Source organism: Phoxinus phoxinus (assembly GCF_949152265.1).
Source record: "Phoxinus phoxinus genome assembly, chromosome: 1".
NCBI classification, from domain to species: domain Eukaryota; kingdom Metazoa; phylum Chordata; class Actinopteri; order Cypriniformes; family Leuciscidae; genus Phoxinus; species Phoxinus phoxinus.
Genome location: NC_136876.1, coordinates 28,343,253 through 28,370,421, shown reverse-complemented (window position 1 = coordinate 28,370,421; position 27,169 = coordinate 28,343,253). Strand labels below are relative to the sequence as shown.

The following is a 27,169-nucleotide window of genomic DNA, read 5'->3' as shown; positions in this document are numbered from 1 at the left end:
GAGGTCGTTTACCCTGTGCCGTGTCTGGTTTCACAGCAACATGTCGTGGACTTGGCGGAGGTGCGAATTCAGTGGCAGCAGGCGGGTCCTCTGCTGAGGGGGCAGAGGCGTAGGTTCCAGGCGTTTGAAGTAGGTGGCGTCTGTTCCTAACATATGTGGCATCTCCAGCCTTGACCTGGTAACTGTTGGGTTGCGGTGCCGTTCCTATCACTGTCGCCAGTCTGTCATAGCCTCTCTGTGTCTGCATTCTCACTGTCTACCCAGGTCGCAGTGGAGCCAGCGGCCTGGCAGATTTGTCATAGTAGGCTTTTCTTTTCTGTCTCGCCTGTGTCAGGGCCGTCTGAACATGTACCTCCACTTTAGGTGAATACATGGCCTTGGTCATGGGAATGAAGGCCCTGGTGCGCCGGGAAAGCAGGCGCTGAGCTGGTGACGGCAGTCCATCTCTGGGTGTGTTACGCAGGCTGAGGAGGGCTGCATCTATGTCTGTTCCGTTTTTCTCCAGCAGGTGCTTTGCAGAGCGCACAGCCCTCTCAGCAAGTCCATTTGACTGAGGGTACTGGGGACTGCTGGTGACATGGCAGAAATCCCACTTGCAAACAAACTCCTGGAACTCTCTACTTGTGAAGTAGGCGGCATTGTCTGTCATGAGCTGCTGTGGCACTCCGTGAGTGGCAAAGTGGCGTTTAAACTTGGTTATCAGTGTGGCACTTGTAGTTCCAGGGAGCCGGTCTATCTCGAACCACCCCGAGTAGGAGTCAACAAGCACCAGATGCTCTTTTCCCTCCCACTCAAAAACGTCCGCTGCTGTGAGGGACCACGGTAGGTCAGGGACGACGTTGGATTGGAGGGGCTCTTTGGGTTGGTGTGGTTTGAGAGCATTGCAGGGGCCACACTTGGAAACCTCATTTTCAATGTCATTGTAGATGGTGGGCCAAAACATGGTCTCCCTGGCCCTGCGCCTGGTGGCCTCGAGACCAGGGTGGCCTTGGTGCAGCTGCTGCACATAGTAGCGCTGCAGCGAGTGTGGAATGATGAATCGCTGACCACGGAGGAGTAGGGCTGGGCATCGTTCAAAATCTTTCGATCCGGTGCCAATTTCGATACCTCAGTTTCGATACCGGTTCCTAACGATACTTTTTTCGATACCAATTTTATGAAATCTATTTTAACAAGATTACATAAGATATTACCTCAGAAAAACTTTTATTTTTTATTTATTTAGTTTTATTTTTTCAGTTTGACTCATGCTCCTTAGCCAGTGCACAAAGGAATAAAAAATGTTTTATAAAGCGCTCATGCTCACCAAAGCTGAATTTTTGAATAAAAAAATACAGTAAAACTTTAGTAATATTGTGAAATAGTATTACAATTTAAAATCGCATCTGGGTCATTCTATGAAAATGTCCATTTTTCTGTCCCTAGCCTTTACAGAAAAATTACACTTAAAAAACACTTTAGGGTTCAATTTTTTTTTACATTTTAAAATAAAACAATATGTTATTTGAACAATTACACCGTCTTGAGCCATCAATGTGGCAATATTTGATTTTTATTAATTATATAGAATTTCAAGCACCACAGAAGTGCCCGTCCCCACAGTCATGTACAGAGGGAAAATGCTGTATTTTGAGGTCAATAACAGATTTTTACACCATTTAAAATACAATAATGTATACATAACTATCAAATATATTATGTGAATGATATATATATATAAAAAAATGCTGAATAAATATTATAAAATTTATAATGAAAGTATGGTCCCCTGGAGCTGTGTCACTGGTGTTACCGTTAAACAAAAATCTCTTATTTTGAAATAAAAATCACACTGATGACATCACTTGACTTCCTTCTTCCAATTTCCTGAATATCTATGAAGAAAAGCCTATGGTAGATCCACTGTCTCTTTTCAGTTATCAGAAATCTTCTCATTTATCTCATGATTTCATATGAAGCTTTTAGTTGAAGTCACTGGTATGACCTTCTTTACTGTTAGGTAATTGTAAAAAAACTAGAATACAAATTGATTAAACTACTTAATTTAGTTAGTATACCATGATTGACAACATGTGGTTTGTTTCCTTGCAGCAGCCATTTTGTAAAATTAATTTTTCATGAAAATTGTCACTGGTGTTACTGTCACTGGTGTCACCTTTCTTATGGGTAACACCGGTAACACCAGTGACTTCCATTTATAGATAAACTTTATTGTGTCACTGGTGTTACTGTCTTTTTTTCTGTCACATTAAATGCAATGTCACATGTGACATAGTAATAATGTTACATCCATTTTATTCTGCTACACTCAAAAGTTAAGATTTAAAGGATTGCATCATTACTTGATTTTAACTTGATTTTAACTGGTTTTCTAATATTTTTTTTTGTTATAGCAAATAGATGGTAGCGCAGATGAACTAACCTCATTCAAGCACACTTTTAACAAACCTGATTAAAATAAATAAAACATAATCTCCTTATTTGTTGCATTATTATTATTTTTCGCTAGCTCTGTCTACATGTGCTGAAAAAAAATTGAAATAATATGTCATAAAAACCTTTAATATTGCCAAAAAAGTAAGGTAACACCAGTGACAAAAAAAATGGTACATGCGGTCTTTAAATAAATGTACAAAAAATATAAAAAATCATTAAGCTGTAATTTATGCATATTCATAAAGTCAAAGGGTAATCTAATAATGTGGTGTAAGTTTAAATGTTAGAAAAAGAAATCAATTTTAAGACATCTTGCCATACCAAAAGTGGACGTTTCTGTAGAATGACCCATCTAATATATTTCAAAATGTAATTTATTCCTGTGATGTCAAAGCTGAACGTTCAAAATCATTACTTCAGTGTCACATGACCCTTCAGAATATGAAAACAGTTTGCTGCTCAATATTTTGGAAACTATGATAATTTTTTTCATGATTCTTTTATGAATAAAAAAATCAAAAGAAAAGCATTTATTTAAAAACGAAATATTTTGTAACATTACACATGTTTTAATGTCACCTTTGATAACTTTAATGCATCCTTACTGAAAAAAAATTCTGACTAACCAACACGTTTTTGAACGGCATGTGCACTGCATTCAGTAGGTTATTATTTATTGCAATATAAACACTGTCCGAGTGATCAACAAGATATATCTTCATTTACCAGTCGAAGACGGAGCAACTTTCTGCTCTTATGTTTACTCTGTGCACTGTCAAGGTCTTCATCGTGTTTGTCGTGGTACCGGTCTTTGCAGCAATTATTTTACCGCAAATACAGCATCGCGCGCGGTTGGCATCGAGCCTGGAGAAATGTACCCACACTTTTGATCGATTTTTCCACATCTTTAAGGTATTATGTGTGTGTGCTCGCGTCTCATATGAATATGTGCGCGGAGAGTTTGTGTGTGTGTGTGTGTGTGTGCTCGCGGCTCATAAGTATGCGTGTCGAGAGTTTGTGCGTGCGCGCGCGTCTCATATGAGTGTGCGCGGAGAGTTCCGCGTGTTTCGTGTGAATAGAGTTTGTGTGTATGTGTGCGTGAGCGACTTTATGTGTGTCGTTGTGCATTTCATATGTATTTGTTTGAGCACTGACGTTGACGAGTTAACTCCTTAGGTATCGAAATCTGGAACCGAACAACATGTCATTTTTCGATACTCGATAGTATCGAGGCAATTCGGTCGGTACCTAAAAAGTATCGAGACTCGGTGCCCAGCCCTACGGAGGAGCAAGCCATCGACAATTGTGAGCTCCTCTCTCATAGCGTAGAATGGCATCAGGTCACGTGTCACCTCCTTAAATGTAGTGGGCCAACCAGTGGTGACTACTTCTGAGAGACGCCGGCAAATAGGATCAGCCAGCGTCTCGCGCTTCAGTTCCTCGACCCTGAGCGAGGAGAGGACGTCCACCACCATGACCTCGTAGTCCTCCATTTCCTCAGCCTGGTCAGTGGAGGGCAGATATGCACGGGAAAGAGCGTCAGCGACGTAGAGCTCCCTGCCCCTCTTGTAGGTGACGTTGAGGTTATAGCGCTGTAGGCGCAGCATCATCCTTTGGAAGAGTGCGGAGGCGGTGTGTAGTGGCTTTTTCAGTGTGGTGATGAGGGGCTGATGGTCAGTTTCAACGGTCACAGCTGTCCGTATATGTAATGATGGAACTTGGTGCAGGCATAGACAAGGGCCAGGAGCTCCTTTTCAATTTGGGCGTAGTGCGATTCAGTCTCTGTGAGGGCCCTTGAGGCAAAAGCCACTGGCCTGTTGTTTTGGAGGCAGACCGCACCCAGTCCATGCTGCGAGGCGTCAGCTGACAGTACCACAGGTTGGTGAACATCAAAGTATTTCAGCACCGGGGGGCTGGCGATGACCTCTTTTAGTTTGGTGAATGCCGCCGTGTGGGGCTCCAGCCAGCACCAGTCCGCATCCTGACACAAGAGCTCACGCAGGGGTGCAGTGAGCTCACTGTAACCCGGTATGAACTTGGCCAGGTAGTTGGTCATACCTAGGAACGTCTGGAGGCTGTGCTTTTCCTTTTGCTGTGGATCATACCAGCAGTTGGTCATACCTAGGAACCTCTGGAGGCTGTGCTTTTCCTTTTGGGGGGGGGGGGATCCGGCGGACAGCAGCTGTCTTGGCAGGATCCGGTTTAACACCCTGGTCGGTGAGTAGGTGACCAAAATAGGGGACTTCGGTGACCCTGAACCGGCACTTGTCAGGGTTCAATTTGAGGCTGACAGCCCGTATTCTGTCCATGACTTGGCGAAGGCGCAGATCATGCTCCTCTCTTGAGCGGCCCCACACCAAAATGTCGTCGATTACAATTGCACATGGCTGCCCCTCGAAAAGCTGCTCCATGCACCTCTGAAAAACCTCACTCCCTGTGGTGATGCCATATGGCATTCGGAGGAAGGCATAGCGGCCCACGGGAGTCATGAAGGTGGTGAGTTTGGAGGAGTCTTTGCTGAGCGGCACTTGCCAGAAGCCACACTTAGCATCCAGAAAGCTGAACATTTTGGCATCTGGCATGTCGGCGATCACCTCCTCCACGGTCTTCAGGGGGTGACGGGGCCTGAGGAGTGCTTTGTTGAGGTTGACAGGGTTGATGCATAGTCTGATGCTGCCGTCTCTTTTTTTCGCGGCCACCATGGCTGGTACCCACTCAGTAGGCTCCTGAATCGGTGTGATAACTCCCAACTTGGTCATTCTGTGGAGCTCTGCCACAATCTTATCCCTCATGGCCAGCGGCACTCGTCTTGGAGCGCAAATGGTGGGGGGCACAGTATCATCCAGGCGCATGTGGTAGACCACAGGCAGCTTGCCAATGGTGCTGTTGTCGAACAGGTCCTTATATTCTAACAGCTCTGGCATTTCATGCTGGATGACAGCATGCACTTCTGGAGCGAAAGTTACATAACCAAGTCTGACAATGTCTCTGAGACCCAGCAGCGGTTTAACGTTCCTGTCCACGACCTGGAATTGCAGCAAACCACGAGTAAAGTTCACGTCTGCTGCTCCAAGAGTCTGGATGATGTGACCCCCATTAGCAACGAGGTTTGCTTTCTTGCTGAGATTAATGTGAGCAGTAGGATCAGTGTGCTGTAGCAACGCCCTGGATATTACGTTGCATTTGGCCCCAGTATCAATTTTCACAATCAGTTGTCTGCCAGTGTTGCATGCAGATAGTTGAGCAAACCTTTCATCTCGCTCACGCACATCCTGTGGTTGGTCTATGCTTTCACAGTAAAAAATTTCTATGCTCTCGCAGTGAAACACATCAGTTGGTTCTTGTGTTGGTTGCATGTCCAGTTCACTCACGTGTGCGTATCTGCCCCTATGTGCAGTGGGGGGCGGGAGCTGTGCTGGCCTGGTGGCGGTGGATGGTCTTCCTGATCTGCAGCATCTTGAGAAGTGGTTGGTACTGGAGCAACACGGGAACGGGCCGCTAGGAACTACCTGGACATCGTCGTTAGCGCTCACAGTCCGCAGGTAGGCAACCGATCCATAGGCCCTCTCAGAAGCATCTGAGAAAATGTGAATGCTCTGGGAGGCAGCTGGGAGGTCAGTATCTGAGTGAACATAACATCGATTAACAGTAATGTTAGGAAGTACTGGAAGTTCACTCACCCACGCCTGCCACAGTTGGAGCAGATCCTCGGGAAGATGCTTTTGGAGGGCAAAGGTCATGCAGCAGGGACTGCAAGTGGTGCCGAAAGGGAGCACCTGCCACTGGTAGATGTCAGGCTTGTTGCTGCAGTTCATGTCCCTCCAGAGGAAGCGGAGGAAGGGCTGATCATCAGCCAGGAGGCGGACCTGATGAAACATGCCCTTAATGTCGCTGCTCACAGCAGTAGGAAATTGTCTGAAACGAAGCAGGACACCAAGGATACTGGAACCTAGGGTTGGCCCTGGAAGTAGATGTTCGTTCAGGCTGGTGTTTTGGAAGGTGAATGAGCAATTGAAGACGATGCGGTCTTTGCCATTATGATGGACCATGTGATGTGGGATATACCATGATTGCCTGTTATGGTCTTCAGCTGATGTGAGCTTCTTGATATAACCCGAATCCACCAGTTTATTGATTTCTTGGCAGTATGATGCAGCCTTGACTGGATCTTTGGCGAGACGGCTCTCTGTGCCTCGTAGGTGACTCAGGACAGCTTCCTTTGGGGCATTGAGAGGAGGAAGACCTTCCTTCCAGAGCAGTGGGGTGGCGTATCTCTGCACGTTGTCAATGTTAACTCTGACTGTCTTCTTCTCCAGCAGTGTGATGGCCGCCTTATCCTGTTTTGACCTGATGATGAGCTTTTCGTTACGATAAGGAAGAATGTCCATCTCCCATAATCTGGACACGTGATTGAGAAGGTCAGTAGATGAAGTGGGAGTGTTAATAAGCAGACACTGGGGGGTGGAGGTCTGGTGGAGCAGGACTTTGGCAGGACCTTGCAGAGTCCAGCCGAGACGAGTTTTCAATGCCGCAGGACCCCCTGGTGGACCTAAGTGCACAGGCTCAACTGGAGAGAGAAGATGAGGATAGTCTGAGCCAATGAGGAGAAGTGGCTGCGCTTGGCTGAATGAAGGTAGTGGAAGGCCTCTGAGATGACGATACGTTTTCTGTAGGGCCTCGACTGGATGAGAATGCTTGGAAAGGCCAAGCTCTGCCGCAGTGAAGGCTCCATGGATGCGAAATTGTTTCTGATGATGGGCAGATGAGGATATGGAGAATGACACTGACTTTCTGTGTTCTGAGCGCCAAGTCCTCACTCTGTCCCTTGAGATGTAGCTCTTGAGCGGCACTGTGAAGCAAGATGGTGCGTTCAGAGCCATCATCGAGAATGGCATAAGTCTCTAGTCTGTGTTTGCCATTGTGCAGAATAACTTTGACCATCTTCAGCAATACACAACTACTCCTGAGATCTGGATCTAGGTAGTAGGTAGCTGGTTGTCCAGTCTCTGTGGTTGTATGGGATGATTTGGTTGCGGGAGTGTTGACCTCATGCAATATATCAAGGTGTGTCTGATTACACTGCTGACACTTAGCTTTGAGATAACATTGAGCAGCAAGGTGATTTCTGCCACATCTCCAGCAGCGCTTGCCAGTTTTGATCCATGACGCTCTCTGATCAGTGGAAAACTTCTTAAACTCTGGACACTGATTGAAGTAATGTTGAATGTCATCACAAAAGGGGCAATACTTCTTAGGTTTCTCAAGTTTAGAGCTGACGTGTGGTCGAACCTGTGATGAAAACTCAGGTGACTTAGAAGAAGGATCAGAGCCGAGCAAAACTGTGGTAGGGCGTGCACTGGACTTCTGCAATTTGGACTTGAAGCCCTTATGTGGTTCGTCTCGTGGAGATCGTGAATGATAAGGTTGATAGTCCTCATCCTGAACACGGACCTCGTATTCAAGCCAATTAGAGAAGTGCACCAAGGTAGGTATCGGATTGCGAATGGGGTCTATGTAACGTTTGAATTGTGCTCTGAGTTCATGAGGCAACTTAGATAAAAGTCGTGATGTGTGTGACCCGCAATCCAGCTCAGCCTTGCCTTCCTTGCCCAATTGATCTAACATACCGACCAGAGCTCTGACTTTGAGACCGAAGAGGCGAAAACTTCGACTGTCTCCACTTCTTATCGGAGGCTCGGCCAGGACTTCATTGATACGCTGCAGGGCTAGTTTGTGAGGTTGCCCATACATTTCGGTCAGTGAGGCCATTGTCTTCGAGTAGGGAGTTTGACTATTACTATAGGAGTCTGCAATGAGGAGCGCGTCTTCAAACTTGAGGTGATCAACTAGTATTTGGTATCGAAACCGCTCGGTTGCATCTCTGGGCAATAGGTTGTCAAGTGCTATTTTGAGACGGGCAAATTGACGTGGATCATCATATGTGAAACATGGAATGTCCGGCTTTGGCCCTCTGTATGTTGCCTCCACAGAGTATGTATTGTGAGGGAGAGTATATGGCTCTACATACGCTGGAGTGGACTGATTCCCTGCCTCATATGAAGGAAAGTATGACACCGGAGGCGGCGGAGGGAGTAGCGGCACGTCAGCGGGAGGTGGAGGAGGTAGAGGCTCGTTCCAGGGAGGAATAGGTACAGCGTCAGGCCAGGGCGGAAGATCATCAACTATTGCTTGAAGATTGCAATTAGGAGTGGATGTTCTCTCAGGACGTTTATAAGGCATATATGAGGTGGCGCTATCCTCAAACTGAGCAGAATGCCTTGGATCGAGGTGTTGAGGCTGAGGCACTGATCTCAAGGAGAGAGAATTGAAGAGGCTTTGCATATCTCGCCTGAGCTGGTTGTTTTCCTCTTTCATCTCCTGCAAAGCTGACATGACTGCTTCAGAGCTGAGATTCTGCTGCGCAGATCTAACTGTATTTGGAGTGATGACTGGGGCAGGATGTTGGAAAGCTGCTCCCTCGTTGGAGTGGTCATGGAGTGTGAAAGGAGACGTGCGATGTGGCGGGAGATTCACCAAGAAGTCATCGAGGTAGCGAGGCCGACGGACATCACGGCGTGGACGAGTGTGATCCATTTTGAGCTGAGGAAACTGAAGATCCGGCTCGAAGGACCATATAAAAAAGGTGTCAGGAAGGAGACCCAAACTTGTGACCTTTGTGAAGGACTATAATTAGGGTTGATACTAAATCCTCAATCTCCCCAGGTTGTCCGGTTAGAACAATAATGATGACGGATATCTACACTATTATGCCACTCTTTTATTGAAACAGTTTGACAATGATGTGAGTTTGTTCATGGTTTCTAAAACAGAACAGACAAAAATGGGTTCATGAATAACATTCATACACAATTGTAACAATAAACAAAATATCAAAAGTGCAAAATATTAACTAACTGGTACATATAATACTGCGTTGAATTGTACAAACATAATGATTAAACTGCCTATTTTGCTAAAAAATAAACCAATATTTAGTTCTATAACATTTGGCTAAGAAAGGGTTAAGTCGTGCGCCACGTCTGACATGCAAAGCGCGCGTGCTGGTGTCGCGCGATCAGAGTTAAAACCTACGAGGCGCACAGCCAAACACAGTGAAATCGCTCTGAACACTACAAAACACGATGAAATTGCTCTAAACACTTTCAAAGATATATGAAGGTGTAAAACTATCATTTAACCTAAATATGGTCTATTATTTAGTTCCAGAAATGCACACATCGATAGGCAAAATAAAGTGTAAGGATTCGAGCATATACTGTATTAATCTAAGCAAGAAAATAGACAACAATATCTACATAGACTCACATTCTCATGGACGCATGAAGCAGAAATGAAGAGATAAAGATATTTTCCCTCAAATATACCAGATCGGGAATAGAGCGAGTGTCTCCGATGACAGTTACATGCATACTAAGTATAGTTCGGGGTTGCGCGATAATGGAGACTGTCTGATTGGTGGAGAAAAAAGGGAATGCTGATTGGTCTAACTGTTGCTGAGCACTTATAAAGTGGAAAGTGACACCACAGTAAACTAAATAATAACTTATAATAACACAAACACAAGATAAAGTCAGAATCTTATTAACAGTTGTGCTTCCCACAGGTGTTGCAGTGCTTGTTGAAAGCTGGACATCTGCTGCGGTCAGGTGCATGTTGCCCACATCAGTTTGAGCATGGGTTGAATTGCACTGTGCACACCTCTGCTTCCTTCTTTAACTCTCTGTTGCCCTTCTCAGACTGTTCATGTAACATACAGATTTCAATGGCAGAATTTAATGTCAGCTTCTTCTCCTTTAAAAGCTGTGCACGGACGGGGTCACTGTTAATCCCACAGACCAGACGGTCTCTGATCAGTTCATCATTTAGTGCACCAAACTCACATTTCTTGGCCATTATTTTCAGTGTGGAAACATAAGACTGGACTGACTCGTGTTGTTTCTGATTGGTTGTGTTAAATGCATGTCTGTCCATAATTCGCCTTTGGCTAAGCCACGCCCTAGAATGTAGATTGACCAATCACAGCGCAGCCAAGAACGAGCTCCCACAGAGGCTCCGACACTTTTTCACGGCGCTCCATTGACTTCAACGCAGGCGGCTCATATTTTTGGTCTCGGCAGGCTATTACGTCGTCGTTTTATCAAAAATATGGTTAAACGTTGTGCCTGGGGCATTTGTAACACAGATACGCGTTTCCCAGAGAGGTTGGAGGGGGTGTCCGTTTTTTCCCCTTCCCAAAACCGAAGTTAAATACTGACAAGTGTCGTCTTTGGATTTAACTGTGTGGACGTCCTTAGTCAGCGAAACCCCTCAAGAACAAGCTCACTTATGCTCTAAGATACATTTAGCTTTTAACCTTACTGTGAAGTTATACTAGTTAGACAGTTTTATGCTGGTTTAGGTTATAATGATTTCGGTTCTCTGCCCTATCAGCTAATGGTTGATACGCTAGCACACGCTGCTAATAAATACAACTTTATACTCGCGTAGTCCGTTTGCTTTGTAAATAATAACGATTATAAAAGTCAATAGAGACCTACCCAGCTCTGCATGACAGTGTTTCTCCTGATATTGTTAGTCCCAGCCTCTGTCTCGATTAGGATATGCTGTGGCTCATTTTTTGACTGTGACCATTATGCTTTTGTCTCTATTTGGATGCCTTGTTGTTGCTTGCGTTTCACCGTATGTCTTGAATATAGCCTTCGAACGCACACTGAGCCCCTTCTGCCTACTTCTATCGGACACTTTATTTGCTGCTTTATAAAAGTTTGCTAAAATTTCAGCAGGAAGAGCCGTCACAGCATAAGCCATGTTGATACCAAACCAGAGCCCAGATGAAGTTGTCGGAGGTAGCAACAGTAACTAAGGGGGGCGGGGCTTAGCCAAAGGTGAATTAAGTTTTTTACTGGCATGCATAGCTGTTCAAACTTCTGCACGAGGACGTCGGGGTCCTCTCGATCTTCGTCACTCTCGAAGTCAAACGTGTCGAATTTATCCAGCGCCTCCGGGCCGGCAAGGTTAAGAAATGTATAGGCTTTCACCTTTTCGCTAGCTGTTGATAGTCCGGCGTTACTGTAAACGCACCATTCCCGTTTGAACTTCTCCCAGTTGTGAGCGATATCCTCATTGAAGACAAACGGGTCGATACGGCGGAGTCCTTGAGCCATTCTGACACCATGTAGATGTGCGCGTGTGAAATAACAATCTCCATGTTGGAAACACTAGCCTTTATTGTCTTAGCACAGACCATAGACATGTATAGAAAGGCTAGATGGCTCAAGGCGGAGTCAGCTGTGTCGTCACTTGGCGGCCATCTTAGGTCAGGAGACTGCGCTGCTGCTCCCTGCTGCTGTGGACGGAAGGTGAGTGACATACGCCAACTAAAATGCTCGTAACTTGCTGAATTCTTGACGGATTTACAAACGGTTTGGTTTATTACAAACCTTATTAACGTGGCTATGATTTGTGCTGATGCCGATGTTTAATAAACTCCGTGGCTATAATTTTTCACAAGTATGCAGTTAAATAGCCGCATCCCTGACGTTTATGACACACCAAGCCGTTTGAAAATCGGTTGAAAATTGTAGCAAAATATAGTTATTTCAGCACTACATGCACAATAGACTTTAATGTTATAACTGGACGAGCGATCCTGTCCTAAGATGGCCGCCGTGTGACGTCGTCGGGTCCCATTGGCTCTCAGCGCCGGTAAGCCATCTAGCCTTTCTATACATGTCTATGGCACAGACAGCCTCGAACACAATACAGACTCTCCTAACGTAATCGTACCATCCCTGCGCCCCTGACGTGATCACGTCATAGCCATAACCATGGCAACTGTCAACACGGTCTACAACAACCAAGTACAGAAACGCACTGGAAACACAGACCACAATGGAAATGTTTCCAGGTGACCCCAAGAAATGACGAACCGGCTGGGACGTGCTTATACTGTCAGGGTTTGGGGTTGAGGAGATGAAGTGAGGACTCAATTGCAGGAGAATGGGTTTTATTAATAATAAAAATAAACAAAACACAAACAAAAACTACCCCGAGGGGGAAAACAAGACAGGCAATAGACTTGCCTTGACTTTGACAGCAGGGAAACACACGGTGTACATACGACGACGAAACAGCACAGGAGAAAAAGGAGAGAGAAAATAGGGAGAGCAAACAAAGGAGTAACGAGGGAGGACAGGTGGGGCAAATGAATCAGGGCTCTGTCACAAAACCAAGAAATAGACCAGAAGTGACAGAACCCTGACATATACAGCTCAAAGTCTACTTTATTATTATAATTTATTTATTTTTGCAAAACATACAGATATGACATGTTTATGACATACAACTGTATGCAATATACAACATGCATTAACAATGTCATGTTCAATGTCATCAGAATACTAATGAGAAAAGAACAATGAGCTGGAAAATAAAATAAAATAAATAAAAAAGATAGAGAAAAAGAACATGAGGGAAAGATGTTAATCTATACATCAGTACATTAATGTAGCTACAAATGTTGTCATGTTATGTTTAAATAAGTTTCATAATAAATGTTAATGCATAGCCCAAAGATGAGATGAGAAGTTTTAAAGTTGAGACAGATATATATAGCATATTTTCAAAACTTTTTTGTATAAAATGTATATTTATTTGCAACAGTTATGTTAACAGCAATAATTAGATATTTCTGGTAATAACAGCTATTCAGCTGATAGACACAGTGCTGCGTTGTCATGACATGGGAACATCCCAAATGAAAATAATGAGGAAATTACGTTGTCTATCTTTGCTCCCTTCATCATGTGCCAAACGTCTACATAACGGCACACAAGTGCCCTGCTCACTCCAAAGTCCCCATTTTAAGGGCTCTGTCGTCTGCCGTCAAAGGGAGTAGGACATAGGGATGCTCACAAGCAATAAGCATGTCCCAGCCGAGTGCGTCACTTATTGGGGTCACCTGGAAACGTTTTCTTTGTGGTCTGTATTTGCAGTGCGTTTCTGTATTTGGTTCTTTTGTGACTGTATGTTTTGGCACAGTCAAAAAAATAAATTTCTTTAAGAAACAACAACATGGATCATTCATAAATTCCATATCTCGGTAACTTTGTGGAGAAAAGAAAAAGAGTATCTTTAACTGAACAGAGTTGCTCACACTTAGCCTACATGTTCTGTTCAACTAAAAAGAGAAAAGACATGATTGTTAGGAAATGATTGTTACAATTTTTAAAGTTATAATTTTAAAAACATTTTAAGAAAGAAATTATTTACCTGTTGAGAGTGTTGACAGTCTGTGTAACTGTGGTTGTACAGCTGAGCTTCAGAAAACCAGTCATGAGGTGGCTTTGACAGTTACAGATTTGAAAAACAATTATGTCCTAAAAAAGTCTCGCTATATCAGTGCAAGTAAAAGTTGTGAAGTTAGTTTATACAGTTGATAAAGGTATAGAGAGAGTTGAACATTTAAGCTCATGATTTAAGCAGATGCTGAAGCAGAATAAAATCTCTCTCACTGACCTTGACACACATCTTCTGAGTGTACTTTACAGTAAAATGCTTTTCATTTAGAGTTTTTATTTACTGTAACCTTTTCGGCTTTGCAGTTGGGTCACTGTATTTTCACAGTGTGCAAGTGCTGAATATACAGACATTTAATGGGCCTACTATACAATATCCATTACAATACTAAACTTACAGTACAGTACACAATTTATTCACCTTACGTAAAGTTGTCATTACTATACTTTTTTACATAATTGCAAAATTGGTTTACTTTGGTACAACATAATTTTTTTCTTGCTTTGGAATCAGTGTTCTCCATTTTTTGATGTAGTGTCTAACAAATTATCTGTAGTGTTTATAATATTGACTCATCTGAAAGCATTGTTTGATTTTGAGCAGAAATAAAAATGGTTTTGAGGCAATTGTTTGATTTTATCAGAAGAGTCAGAGGTTCTCTGAATGTGGTTTTGTGTTTAAGGTTGAGAAAGTGAGCGATGGTTTTAAGAAATGTTTTTTTTAGCAATAACATGGTGAGTGTTGCACAAATTGATAAACCCAATGCAGAATGTCCCTTTGTGCACACCATCGGTGAGCGACAATTAAAGGATGTTAGAACCTATTGTATATAAAAACCTATTATTATTATATTTTTAAGGTTTGAGACTGGAGAACTTAAGTAACTCGGAGCTCGAGCCTCCTCAAGGACAGCAAAGTTAGTTTACTTATTAACCTTTAAGGCTGAATGGGCAGGCGAACTAGTGAAATTATCAATTACAAGAGCATATTAATTCTTTGGGAGCCAGGATAAATGAGCGAACTACATTCCTGACCCTCAGTCACCTCTCAGATAATTTAATCTCCATTAATGCACTAGATAAAAAAATACTTTGATAATATAATTTAAAATGACATGAGGGGCAGATGGCAATTTTTCAATGAATTAAGAAAGTTATCAATTCTAATCCTATTCCAGTCTTGCACATCCTGAATGTGATCACTGGATATACACTTGGTGCTCAGTTTTAAATAAAAAGTCAAATGAATTCAAATGAATGTTTATTCATCAAATGCAGGTTAAAACCAATGAATGTACATTCAACAGTAAAGGTATGATGGCTACATAAAGCAAGACTACATTTAATTTAATGACATTCACTAGATGTAATGTAACCATAAATCACAGACTTAATTTTGCATAAGTGCAAAAAAACTAAGTTTGATGACTTCTGCATGCAAGATGATCTGAGGGCTGCATTTAGCTGCTCAGGGTTTGCTTGTCAAACAGGTACTCCGCCATCCTGTTGTTGCCAGCATCCATCTTGGAAAGGTTGGTGATGTGGTCACCAATCTTCTTGATGGACTCCACCTGCTCATTCAGGTAGTGAGTCTCCAGGAAGTCACACAGCTGTTGGACAAGACATCAGATTTTTTTTTAGGACATTTAATTCAATAAATTAGGATGGAATAAAAGCATTAAGGAGCAAATAACATGGACCTACATGAGGGTCGGTCTTCTCAGACGCGACCTTATGAAAATCCAGCAGAGCCTGGTTGACGTTCTTCTCCAGCTGAAGAGCGGACTGCATAGCGATCAGTCCATTGCCCCACATATCACGATCAGGTTTCTGAAGAGAAAAACAAAAGTGAGCAAGGTCCCCCGTAATTGAGAGATGCTGAAAAATACTAGTGAAAATTTTAAACCAACACCCAAACAATTTGGTGAATGTTTGCTAAACATCTGTTCTGTGTAAGCTGATAATAATGTCATTTCATATAAAACAGGGTTACATGGTTTAGTTCAGAATACTATCAAGCACCTTGATGTCCTGAAGGACAATTTTTCCACCCCTCTTGTTCTGGAACTCCATGAATTTCTCGGCATGCTCGCGCTCCTCCTCACTGTTCTCCTTGAAGAACTGGGAAAACCCAGCAAGAGCCACATCATCCCGTTTGAAGTAGTGAGCCTGATTGGAGCGAAATCAAAAGAAAGATCTTCAAAATCAAAATACATTTAGTCATTTAGCAGACGCTTTTATCCAAAGCGACTTACAACTGACGACTACAGCAAGCGAGTCATCATGAAGAGGCAAAAATAACGCAAGAAGTGCTCAAAATACAAAGTTCAGGCATTGCTCAGAGTAGCATAAGCCAAACAAGGGAGGATTAAAGGAAAAAAAAAATCCTTTTTATTTTATTTTATGTCAAGTGCTCATGGAAAAGATGAGTTTTCAGTTGTCTTTTGAATGTAGTTAGGGATTCTGCATTCCGGATGAGGGTAGGGAGATCATTCCACCAGCATGGAATCGTGAATGAGAATGTTCTGGAGAGTGATTTTGTGATGGTCTCTGTGATGGTACCACGAGCCGTCGCTCATTGACCGATCGCAGGCTTCTGGTAGGGATGTAGACTCGTAGGAGCGAGTGAAAGTAGGAGGGAGCTGAGCCTGTGGTCGATCTGTAAGCAAGCGTCAATGCCTTGAACTTGATGCGAGCAGCGAGCCAGTGCAGAGAGATGAACAGAGGAGTGACGTGGGCCCTTTTGGGCTCGTTGAAGACAAGACGGGCTGCAGCATTCTGGATCATTTGTAGAGGTTTAGTTGCACATGATGGAAGACCAGCCAGAAGAGCATTGCAGTAATCAAGCCTAGAGATAACCAAGGCCTGGGGCGAGAAGTTGTGTTGCATGCTTCGTTAGGAAGAGCCTGATCTTCCTCATCTTGTGCAGTGCAAACCTGCATGATCGAGCTGTCTTTGTGATGTGGTCTGTGAAGGTCAGATGCTCATCAAATGTTACTCCAAGGTTTCTGACCGACCTTGATTGGGTGATTAAGGTTGAATCTAGCTGGATAGTGAAGTCGTGGACATCATAACATAAAACAAACTAAAAAGGACATAACAAAAATTTAAAAGGATATAAAATAAAAGGACATAACAAAAAAAAAATTGATCATGTAGCTACTCTTGTTGTTTTTCACTAAAAGTTAATTTCTGTTATTTTTAAAGGGAGCAGGAAAAACACGTTCCTGCACGATTTCGGTTTAAATCGGCATTTAAACCGATTGTAGTTTAAATGCCACAATTGCTTCATGCAAACTTGAGAAAGGGGAGAAAGTGTCTTTAAGTAAAAAAATAATTTCATAATTAGAGAGACAGCTTGTCACAAAACCAAGATAGGACTAGCAAAATTCCGAGAACAGAATAAAATAAGAGAAATAATTACCATTGAAGTGTAAATGTAGGAAGCGTAAAGCTCCAGATTGATCATCTTGTTGATCAAAGCCTCGCAGTCGCGATCGTAGTTCTGGCGAATCTGAGAAGTCTCCATTTCTGCGGTTTATGACAACGTTGGTGCAAAATAAATAAGAAATTTAAATTAATTCCGAGGAGATCTTAGTTCCGTTCAATCACTGTTGAAGCAAGAACCTCTTCGTATCTTCCTGAAGCTGTGAGTGAAATGAAGTTGAGCATTTGTCTTATATACGATCACAACATGATGCGTCACTGGAAATGAAACCAGCCAATCAAAAAGAACGAGCTGAATCGTCTGAATGAGGAAGCGACAAGACTGTCCGTTCAGCTGTGTCAGTTTCTAAGACAACGAAGACCATATCAGTTTTCATTGTTGTGTATTTTATTTCCATCTTCATATATCATTAAAAACGGAATCCAACAGAAAATAACAAAGACTTGACACATTTAGTAGGCTACCTAACTGTAGGCCTATCATCAAACCTTAAAGGGATAGTTCACTTTAAAATTAAAATTCTGTCATCATTTACTCACCCTCAAGTTGTTTCAAACCTTTATTAATTTATTTCTTCTGCTGAACACAAAGAAAGATATTTTGAAGAATGTCGGTAACCAAACAGTAGTCTGTACCCATTGACTTCCATAGTATTTTTTTTTCCTACTATGGAAGTCAATGGGTACAGAGACTACTGTTTGGCTACTGACATTCTTCAAAATATATTTCTTTGTGTTCAGCAGAAGAAATAAATTAATACAGGTTTGAAACAACTTGAGGGTGAGTAAATGATGACAGAATTTAAATTTTAAAGTGAACTATCCCTTTAAGCATGTAGCTAAAAACTAAATTCAGATTCAGTCAAATTGACCACTTAAAGGAACACTTCACCCATTTGCATTAGACTTTGTATCTTTAGAAACCCAGTCACATTTTCGAATGGTCATGGTTTATTCCCTTATTTTCCCCTGAGATGGGAGAAATAAGGATTTAAGTGTTCCACTTCCTGCTTTTTATGACGCAAAAATCGTCAATTTGCGTCATAAAAAGCAGGAAGTCAAATTTCTTTGAATAAGGGTAAGACTACAAACACTAGCACATCATTTATCCAGTAGAAGGCGCTGTTCCGCATGTTTTCAACACGCCCATAGAGGGATCTCACTCACAGAATGTACATATAGTGTCAGCCATTCTTTATTTGGAAGCTAAGCTAACATGTTCTTGTTCTGTGGAGAAAGCTGAGTAGTAGCGGTGACCATCCTCTTTTTCCCGGACATGTCCGGCCGTCGAGATCGTCCAAAATGTCCAGGATTCGGCTTTTGCTTTCTGCAGTCGCATTCATAGTTTACATGCACACCTTTTGTTTCAATCTAACTGAACTCATTCCGATCGGTGAATCTGAATGTAGTGTTTACATGAACGCTAAACAAGTGATCGTTTGATGTGCGTTTTAACATTGCTAGGAAAATTCCCGCTCCTCCATGAGATACGAGACCGGTGCGTCTCACAGGCGCCGGCGCCACTCATCAGTAATCACGCCACCGGGCTCGCATCGTTCTCCGCGGCCGTCAGTCTCGTTCCTGCTCGTCACAGTAAACATGAGGAATGGCGACTGAAGAACGCAAAAGCCGAATCCTGGACATTTTGGGCAGACTCACGGAGACTCACTAGTAGCATAGCCTTGTTGTTTACTGCGATCTCTTACCGGTAGGCGTGGCCTCCTAGGGCAGCGAAGCAAGTGCATTCTGGGAGTTGTTGTCTTTCATCCCCATAAGCCAAAAATACATTTTCTGGCTTTTCTCAGTCTAGAAGGCTCCAAATTCAAAAATAATTTCACATTTCTTCTACATAAATGACCCATTTTAAATACACATTCATCTTTCCAGAGGTGAAGTGTTCCTTTAACAAAAATGATCCAAAGGGTCATGTCAAGTAGATTATGACATTTTTTAGTATAATATATTCAAATATAATATAATTTACATTTTGATGTAATATGTTGCTAATTTCTGATGACTCACTATGCCATTTTCAGAACAAATATAGGTCACCTGTATTCAGACATGCCTATTCTCTCCCTTCATTCTAACGGTTTGGCTAAATATGTCTTTCCTGTTTTACTCTTCTTGCATCAGCACATGCACCCTCACTGTGTGTCAGCAACAAGTGTAAACTACACCTGACACTATAGCTGTGCCCTCAGCACTATGTGAGTAAAAAAAGCAAATTGTGCTTCAACACTGATCTGCTGAAGGTGGAATCAGCCGTTAGTCTCTCCTATAGCAAGGGATCAAGGTTGATGATTAACTCTTATAAGCATGAAATGGATTTATATTTTTCCCCCTCTCTGCAGCTCATTTACTCATTCTCCAGCAGGATAATCAACAGTGATGCAGCACAATAGAGAGCCTAAGTCCCTCCCCTTCCGGTGGACCACCATGGGACCTTATTTCGGAAAAATATTGTATGGTAGTCAATGGCGAGAGACAACAAATATTTTGATCTTGTTTGAATTGTGAACTGAATTACACATATGATGTTTGTCAATTTAAAAGATACATTTTAAAGTCAAGAAAGTCGCAGTTTGATGTAAAACTGTTGAGGTATAAGACTTAGAAAATACGTAATTACAAAGACTACAAACCGAAAAGGCGCACATGTGACGTAATACCTTTTCTCTCAATGAATGAAGCTAACTTTACTGAAGCTAACGTCTGTCATGTTTTCTATAGTCTTACGTTATAATCGTAACGTTACGCCGTAATGCCGGAGTGTTTTGTACCAGACTGCACACACACGAGCAACGGTGACGTATAGTGCGAGATGTAGTTCATTGAGCGATTTTCACATAAAACTAAACGTTACTCTTCTTTTTTTATGACAAACTGCGACTTTCTTGACTTTCATAATTATATTTTAAATTGACAAACATCATATGTGTAATTCAGGGCACAGTTCGGACGGAATAAAAAGATAAGTTGTCTCTCACCATTGACCACCATACATATTTTTTCCGAAATAAGGTCCCATGAGCCGGAAGCGGAGGGGCGGGACTTAGGCTCTCTATGAGCACATACGTGTGATGTCTTCAGCCAATCAGCAATGTCATGATGACACAATTTTTCTGTGGCTCCCAAGTCACATGGCATTTATATAGTTCAGTTGATTGGCTCAGAAGAGTCATGTCCAGAACTAAATGCTCACAAGGTGTTGTAGATGTAGTAGTTGGTGTCAAAGTTAAAGAACATTAAGACATGCATATACTGAAGGTAAATTCTCAAGGCCAGTTTTTCCTCTACAAGGGAGAATTAGAATAGTAGTCATTTACACTAAAACTGTCACAATGTCTGGGTGATGTACTCCGGGTAGCCAATAGAGGTCCTCTTCCCCCACAGGTGTCAGTCAATGTTGGACTACAATCCCCATCACCCTTGTTGTACTCATTATTCATGATCACACTCAGCTGTTCCCACTCACCTTGTTAGTGTCTGTCTATTTATACCCTGTCTGTTTTATCACTTGTTCTGGAATCCTTGTATTGTGTTACCTGCTTCCCAGAGTCTGTCTTGGTTTGGTTAAGTGTTTATTTCTTGTTTTTGGACTGCTTACATGGTTATTGATATTTTGCCTGTTCCTGGATTTATGATTATGGATTACCCAATAAAACTGCACTTGGCCTATCACCCTTTTGTGTGCGTGCCGGGACAAAAACACAAAAAATCCAACAGATTGGTCCGTAATTCATTGAGATCCATTGCTTCTTCTGCTGATGACAGCTTTGAAAAGGTTTCTGATTTGGCTTGAGCGTAGCTTCTGCCTTTAAGAGGGTATGTTAAATATGGTTTTATATAAAAAATTTATATTTTGGTCCGGACCTTATACTCAATGCAGCCTAAAATGTTTATTAATCAAATTCACTATGGCTTAAAATAAATTAGTGCACATTCAACAGGAAAGCATTGGCTTGATGAGAGAAAACGTTTAATTAAAAGAGCAACTCTCAATTCTATTTTTCATTTGGTAACTGCCAGTAAAAGAGTAATCAATCAGGTGACTATAAGCAGAAATTGCCCATGAGATCTCATTCTGGTCATTCTCAGTCAGGTAGTACAAGAGCTGATATGGAGATGCATCTCTTATGACTTTTTTTTTTTACTATTAGATGCAAACATTTGTCACGTGACAAACTTACTATAGGTCGGAACACTTTGAACTTGGTAGAAAACTTAATATCACAAATCAAACATGTATATTTGTATAATCATAAGTTATGATTATTTTACAATTGGTCAAAAAATATTTTAAGGAGGATTATTACCAAGGTGTTAATTAAAAACTTCTTAAACTAAACTAGTCATAGTCACACAGAGGGGCAAAAATGTAAATCATTTATAATGAATACTGCCTGCAATAGAGTGAAGAAGGAGTGAGGCATTTTTGTAGGCCAAACCCCCAAAACAAGATACTCTGTGGATAACACAAGCTCAAGATACTTTCTTGTTTTATTCTGACATTTAGTGAACAAACTCCATCGCACACCTGCAGGTGATAGGTGCGTCGGATAATAGGACCAAACAAGTTAGTCGTTTTAGCAGATAAGGAACTCCCGCACACTATCGTTACTTGCAATTTAAAATTAATGTTTATTAACACACAACGTTTCGGTCACACGACTTTCATCAGGAGTCATATTCTATGACATAAATTACATTAGCTATACACCCTTATGTTTTTTTAATGGTTTTACTCCATGAATATGCAAATTAGCCCGCCTCCACCCACTCACACAAGCTCAGGATACCTGATCCACTCGGTCAATGTTACTGTAGGAAATGCTGGTTTCATTTAGCCATATATGTTTGAACCAGAAACTGGTTCAGAAGAAGTGGAAGAGTGAATTACAGGCTCGTCTACAAGTTGATGTATCAGAATGGCAATGCGTTTTATGGGAATGGGAATGGTAATTAATATGATTAGCCTTTTGCTTGACTATGTGATCAAATAACAAAGCTAATAATGTGTTGCTAATGTTACACAAACCATGTTCCCGTTCACCATCTCAGAGTCAGACAGCTGCCTTCAAAAATCAGCATCCTCACAAACGCTTTAAACAACTCAGAACGTCAGTGAAGAAAGGAGTTCATCATAACATCGTAATATACATCATATATACATAATTCACCCACTATATTGCTAAATGTACACGATTTTTCATATCAACAGAAAAATATACCAGGATAACCTGGCTTCCCTTGAGACTCCACTGCTTTGCAGCACAGTAATGATGAAATGCTAAAGCCCTATTAAGGTAGTTTGTGACGTAAGAAACACCGGAGATTTCAAATCCCGTTTTTGAGACTTACGAATTTGGACATGGTTTGTCTCAAAGCATATTAAAAACACCACATAGACATAAACAACATTTAAAACTTGATTTTCACCACAGGGGATCTTAAAGCTTTATCACGCTGAGTTTATTATTATTATTATTGAGATGAAAAACTCATCTACTCACCAGTCTACTTTCACAGCGTCCTTGTGTTCATAATCATGTTCTTGCAAACTCTTCTATCTCAATTTTTCATGGAAAATGTGTTTTAAATAAAGACGGAAAGAGTTGAGCTTAGTGATGGTGATGTTGAAATCATGCAACCGAAGTGCAGTTTGTTTATAGCCAACGCTTATTATTTCTGGCGATTGAATTTAGGCTTTAAAATTAATAAAAGTTGTGTTCATTTGTAAAGATTATCATGATGAACAAAACATCTAAGAATCATAAAGTTTTGTTGGTCACAGATATGATATTCTGCGATAATCCAAAAGCAAATTAAAAAATCCCATTGGGATTTTGTCGAGAGAACCAGGGTGCTAGTCTTAGCTTCAGACATCACGCCCAGGAACCGTTGGCTGAACGTCTAATGCATATGGCACACTTTTCTAGCCTGACAAGCTAGACCCACATCAAGATGTTGGGTCTGGGAACACACTATTGGCAGGGCTCAATCTGAGGGGCGGGATAAATGGTTGTCTTTCAAAATCCCTCTGCACGCAATAGGATAGCGCTACAACCAACCAGAGCAACGAAGAAGGTGACGTAGTCAGAGCGACGGAACACATTTTCCTTTTTTTAAGAATGACTTCAGTGTCATTCTTTGTTCTTTTCTCAAAGAAAAGCTTAACTCCAAGTCTTCCAGGCCTTAGCCCATTCTAAAGACAGCAGCAGCCATTCTTTGTTTTCAAGTAGCAGGGAATTCACCCGCCCGCCCACCGACTCTATACACGATGTGATTGGCCTGACTAGAGTTCTTTTCCAGCTCGCAAGCCAACGGAGAGTTGCTAGACGATCTTGGCTGCAAATTACATTTGCTGCCGCTAGGGTGCGTCTAGATTTTTAGGCTAACACTTTTCTGGAAACACTTCAGGAGTTTCGAAGTCGAGATCTGATTGGTTGAATTCTACAGGATGTCCGGGAGACGTGTGTGTCGCATTCTTCATTGGTCCGCCTGGAAACAAATGACGTGACGCACACTACTGTGACAATGAGCGTTTACCAGGATCAACTAAACGCTGGATTTTCAAAAGTATGTGAAGTTCGCAGCTCCATTGTTGTAGCACGACATCCTTGAATTAATAATTTATTAGATGCACGCCGGACTGTTATTGTATGGACATCGACATATTGTCACGCCCCAAAACATGACGCAGTGCAAAACAAACTCTGATTGGTTGCGTTACATGTCAAACATCCTCTTGGGCGGTCCTTGGCCAAGAAAAGCTGCGATAGAGTCCAGACCTTCTGCCGTCCGTCTGAAGGTCTGGCTACGCGAGACTAGAGTGATGCTACCTTCCGGGTTGGCCTACCAAAATACATAATCACTGCAGCAATCTATATTCCATAAAAAATGTGAATGGTCAATTTTGATTTCATGGTTTTTGTTTTGAATTTCAGTGCCTATCTTGGCCAGGACACTCCTGCAAAAGAGATTTTTATCTCAGTGAGGTTCTCTCCAGGTTAAATAAAGGTTAAAAAATGGTGACTTTAAGTTAGGGCAATTACTTCAATAACTTGTTTCGTGAAACTTTTGTATTTATTTGTGTGTGTGAGTAAGTTTATGGATAATAGCATTTCTCATCAGCAGTGCTGAAGGTTAAAGTAGCTGTAACTTTAAAATTTAATTTAAATTTGATGTGTAACTGTATTTAACCTTGTAACAGGTGTAATAAAGTGGGCAATAATAAAGTGTAATAAAGTGCACATGGATGTGTGCATGTGAATTTTTATACATTCATACAATAAAAATGACATGATCAAACTTGAACCTTGATTATTTCAGCAGTTTTAATGAAAGAATCATCAAAATACCTCATAGAAATGTGTACGTTAGCTTCCCAATTTATCTTGTGGATGTGAGATGAAATGGGCCACCAATTAATCACCTTAAAATAAAATTCTCATTCTTAAAGTCTTTCTCAAAATAATTGTGCTCTGAAACCCACAGCATTTTTCCTCAGAGACCATCAATCTATAATTCATGAATGTTAGTATACATCAACCTTGAATAACTGGTTAAAAACAACAGACCCACAATTTTGAATACAAAGACAACTCAATCCAGTCTCAAATGTTTATTCATCAAATTCTCTAGATTAACACCAATTAATGTACATTCAACAGGAAACCACTGGCTCTGCTAACAACATGACAAATGAAAGAGCAAATCTGCATTATTCTATAATATAATTTTTTTATTGATTTTAACCTTTCAACCGTTTAAAGAGTTCTGCATAAGAGCTGCGTGATAAGAACATGTAATATGCTCTTAAAACCTAATGATTTAAAAGCATATTATAGAGGGAAACTTTGCAGCATGCAGATGATCTGAGGGCTGCATTTAGCTGCTCAGGGTTTGCTTGTCAAACAGGTACTCCGCCATCCTTTTGTTGCCAGCATCCATCTTGGAAAGGTTGGTGATGTGGTCACCAATCTTCTTGATGGACTCCACCTGCTCATTCAGGTAGTGAGTCTCCAGGAAGTCACACAGCTGTTGGACAAGACATCAGAAAATAATTTAGGATGCAAACTTCAGCGAAAAGAAGTGAAATAGCTTTAAAAAGGCATGTAGGCTATATGGAGGCAAATTTATGCCGGGGACACATTTAACGCCTGTAAGTGTGTTCAGTTCAGTCTTAGAATGTTTCCAACGACTGGAGTAGATTTTAAACACCGACTGTGAACACAGACTGAACGCATGATCAGTCCTAAGTATCAAATTACATTCATAATCGGCCTTACAGCCAGTGTGTCCCCGGCTCAGTCTCAACTTCATAAAATGAGGATCACTCACATGAGGGTCTCTCTTCTCAGAGGCGGCCTTATGTAGATCCAGCAGAGCCTGATTGACGTTCTTCTCCAGCTGAAGAGCGCACTGCATAGCGATCAGTCCATTGCCCCACATATCACGATCAGGTTTCTGAAGAGAAAAACAAACACATGAATGAGCAAGGTAGGCCTACCCTTTAATTAAAACTTTAATTAAGCAGGCTTACAAATAGACATAATGTCATTCAATAACGATGCTTAGAGTCAGCTTTGCTGTTAAAAAAAACGGGGTTACACTGTTCAGTTTAGAATACTATCAAGCACCTTGATGTCCTGAAGGACAATGTTTCCTCCCCTCTTGTTTTGGAACTCCATGAATTTCTCGGCATGCTCGCGCTCCTCCTCACTGTTCTCCTTGAAGAACTTTGCAAAACCAGCAAGAGCCACATCATCCCGTTTGAAGTAGTGAGCCTGATTGGAGCGAAATCAAAAGAAAGGATTTAGAGTAAAATTTATACAGGTGCACAATAATGAAAAAAATCCTAAGGAGTGCAGGAAAAACACTGATGGTTTGAATGCTACAATCGCTGCTGCATGCAAACTAGTGAACGGGGAGAAATTGTCTTTTATGCATTATGAAGTCAAAAAGGATTTAATAATTAGAGGAAACAATTTGTCACAAAAAAAAGGACTTGCAAAAGTTCTGAGAACAGAATAACAAAAAAGTGACATAGCCTACCATTGAAGTGTAAATGTAGGAAGCGTAAAGCTCCAGATTGATCATCTTGTTGATCAAAGCCTCGCAGTCGCGATCGTAGTTCTGGCGAATCTGAGAAGTCTCCATTTCTGCGGTTTATTATCACAACGTTGGTGCAAAATGAAATAAGAAATTTTAATAAATTCCGGCGAGATCGAAGTTCCGTTCAATCACTGTTGAAGCAAGAACCTCTTCGTATCTTCCTGAAGCTGTGAGTGAAATGAAGGTGAGCATTTGTCTTATATACGATCACAACATGATGCGTCACTGCCCTGGAAATGAAACCAGCTGAATCTGAATGAGGAAGCGACAAGACTGTCCGCTGATTCAGTTTCTAAGATAAAGACCATATCAACTTTCATAGTTGTGTCCCACCCCCCCCCACCCCCCCCCCCCCCCTTTTTCATCCAAGTCCGAGACCAAATGGGCCGAGTCTAATCCAAATCCAACTAAATACTACTTTAGCCTATGTCATAGTAAATATCTTAGGATTGTTTTAACAATGTTTTGTTGTTGTTGTTGTTGATGATGATTTCACATCATCCTCCCAATTAACAGTAGGCTATCCTAAGAAAACTTGTAACGGAAGCCGGCTTTACTTCTATTGTTTCTGAGTGAAACAAACTGGATTATTGATTATAGATAAATTAATCCGGTAACCAGGTTTTGGTGAATGGGAACAGCGTATTGGGGATCATCTGAAGAGACAAGAATACATTCTTAATATTAAAACCTAGGTGGTTTGCTAATTGCTATACACTGTAAAAAAAATATATGTAATTAATATATAAATTACATTAATATATAAATATATAAATTACATATTTATATAAAAATATGTAATTAAAATTTTGAGTTAATACAATGAAGAAGAATGGTTTAATAAACAG

At 41.5% G+C, this 27,169-nt stretch overlaps 2 protein-coding genes across 2 annotated transcripts; both read right to left on the bottom strand.

The window, feature by feature from the left end:
* Positions 1-15,002: 15,002 nt before the first annotated feature.
* Positions 15,003-17,492, bottom strand: LOC306996711 (ferritin, middle subunit-like). The gene is made up of 4 exons (XM_079609512.1): positions 17,179-17,492; positions 15,777-15,923; positions 15,459-15,584; positions 15,003-15,364 (listed from the first exon to the last, which is right to left on the bottom strand). The coding sequence occupies exons 1-4, from the start codon at positions 17,281-17,283 to the stop codon at positions 15,215-15,217; spliced, it is 528 nt and encodes a 175-aa protein (XP_079465638.1). The 5' UTR covers positions 17,284-17,492; the 3' UTR covers positions 15,003-15,214.
* A 6,947-nt stretch (positions 17,493-24,439) lies between these two features.
* LOC306996716 (ferritin, middle subunit-like) lies at positions 24,440-26,752 on the bottom strand. Its single transcript, XM_079609523.1, has 4 exons — positions 26,262-26,752; positions 25,847-25,993; positions 25,548-25,673; positions 24,440-25,244 (listed from the first exon to the last, which is right to left on the bottom strand). Exons 1-4 carry the CDS (start codon positions 26,364-26,366, stop codon positions 25,095-25,097), a joined length of 528 nt encoding a protein of 175 aa, XP_079465649.1. The 5' UTR covers positions 26,367-26,752; the 3' UTR covers positions 24,440-25,094.
* Between the last annotated feature and the right edge of the window lie 417 nt (positions 26,753-27,169).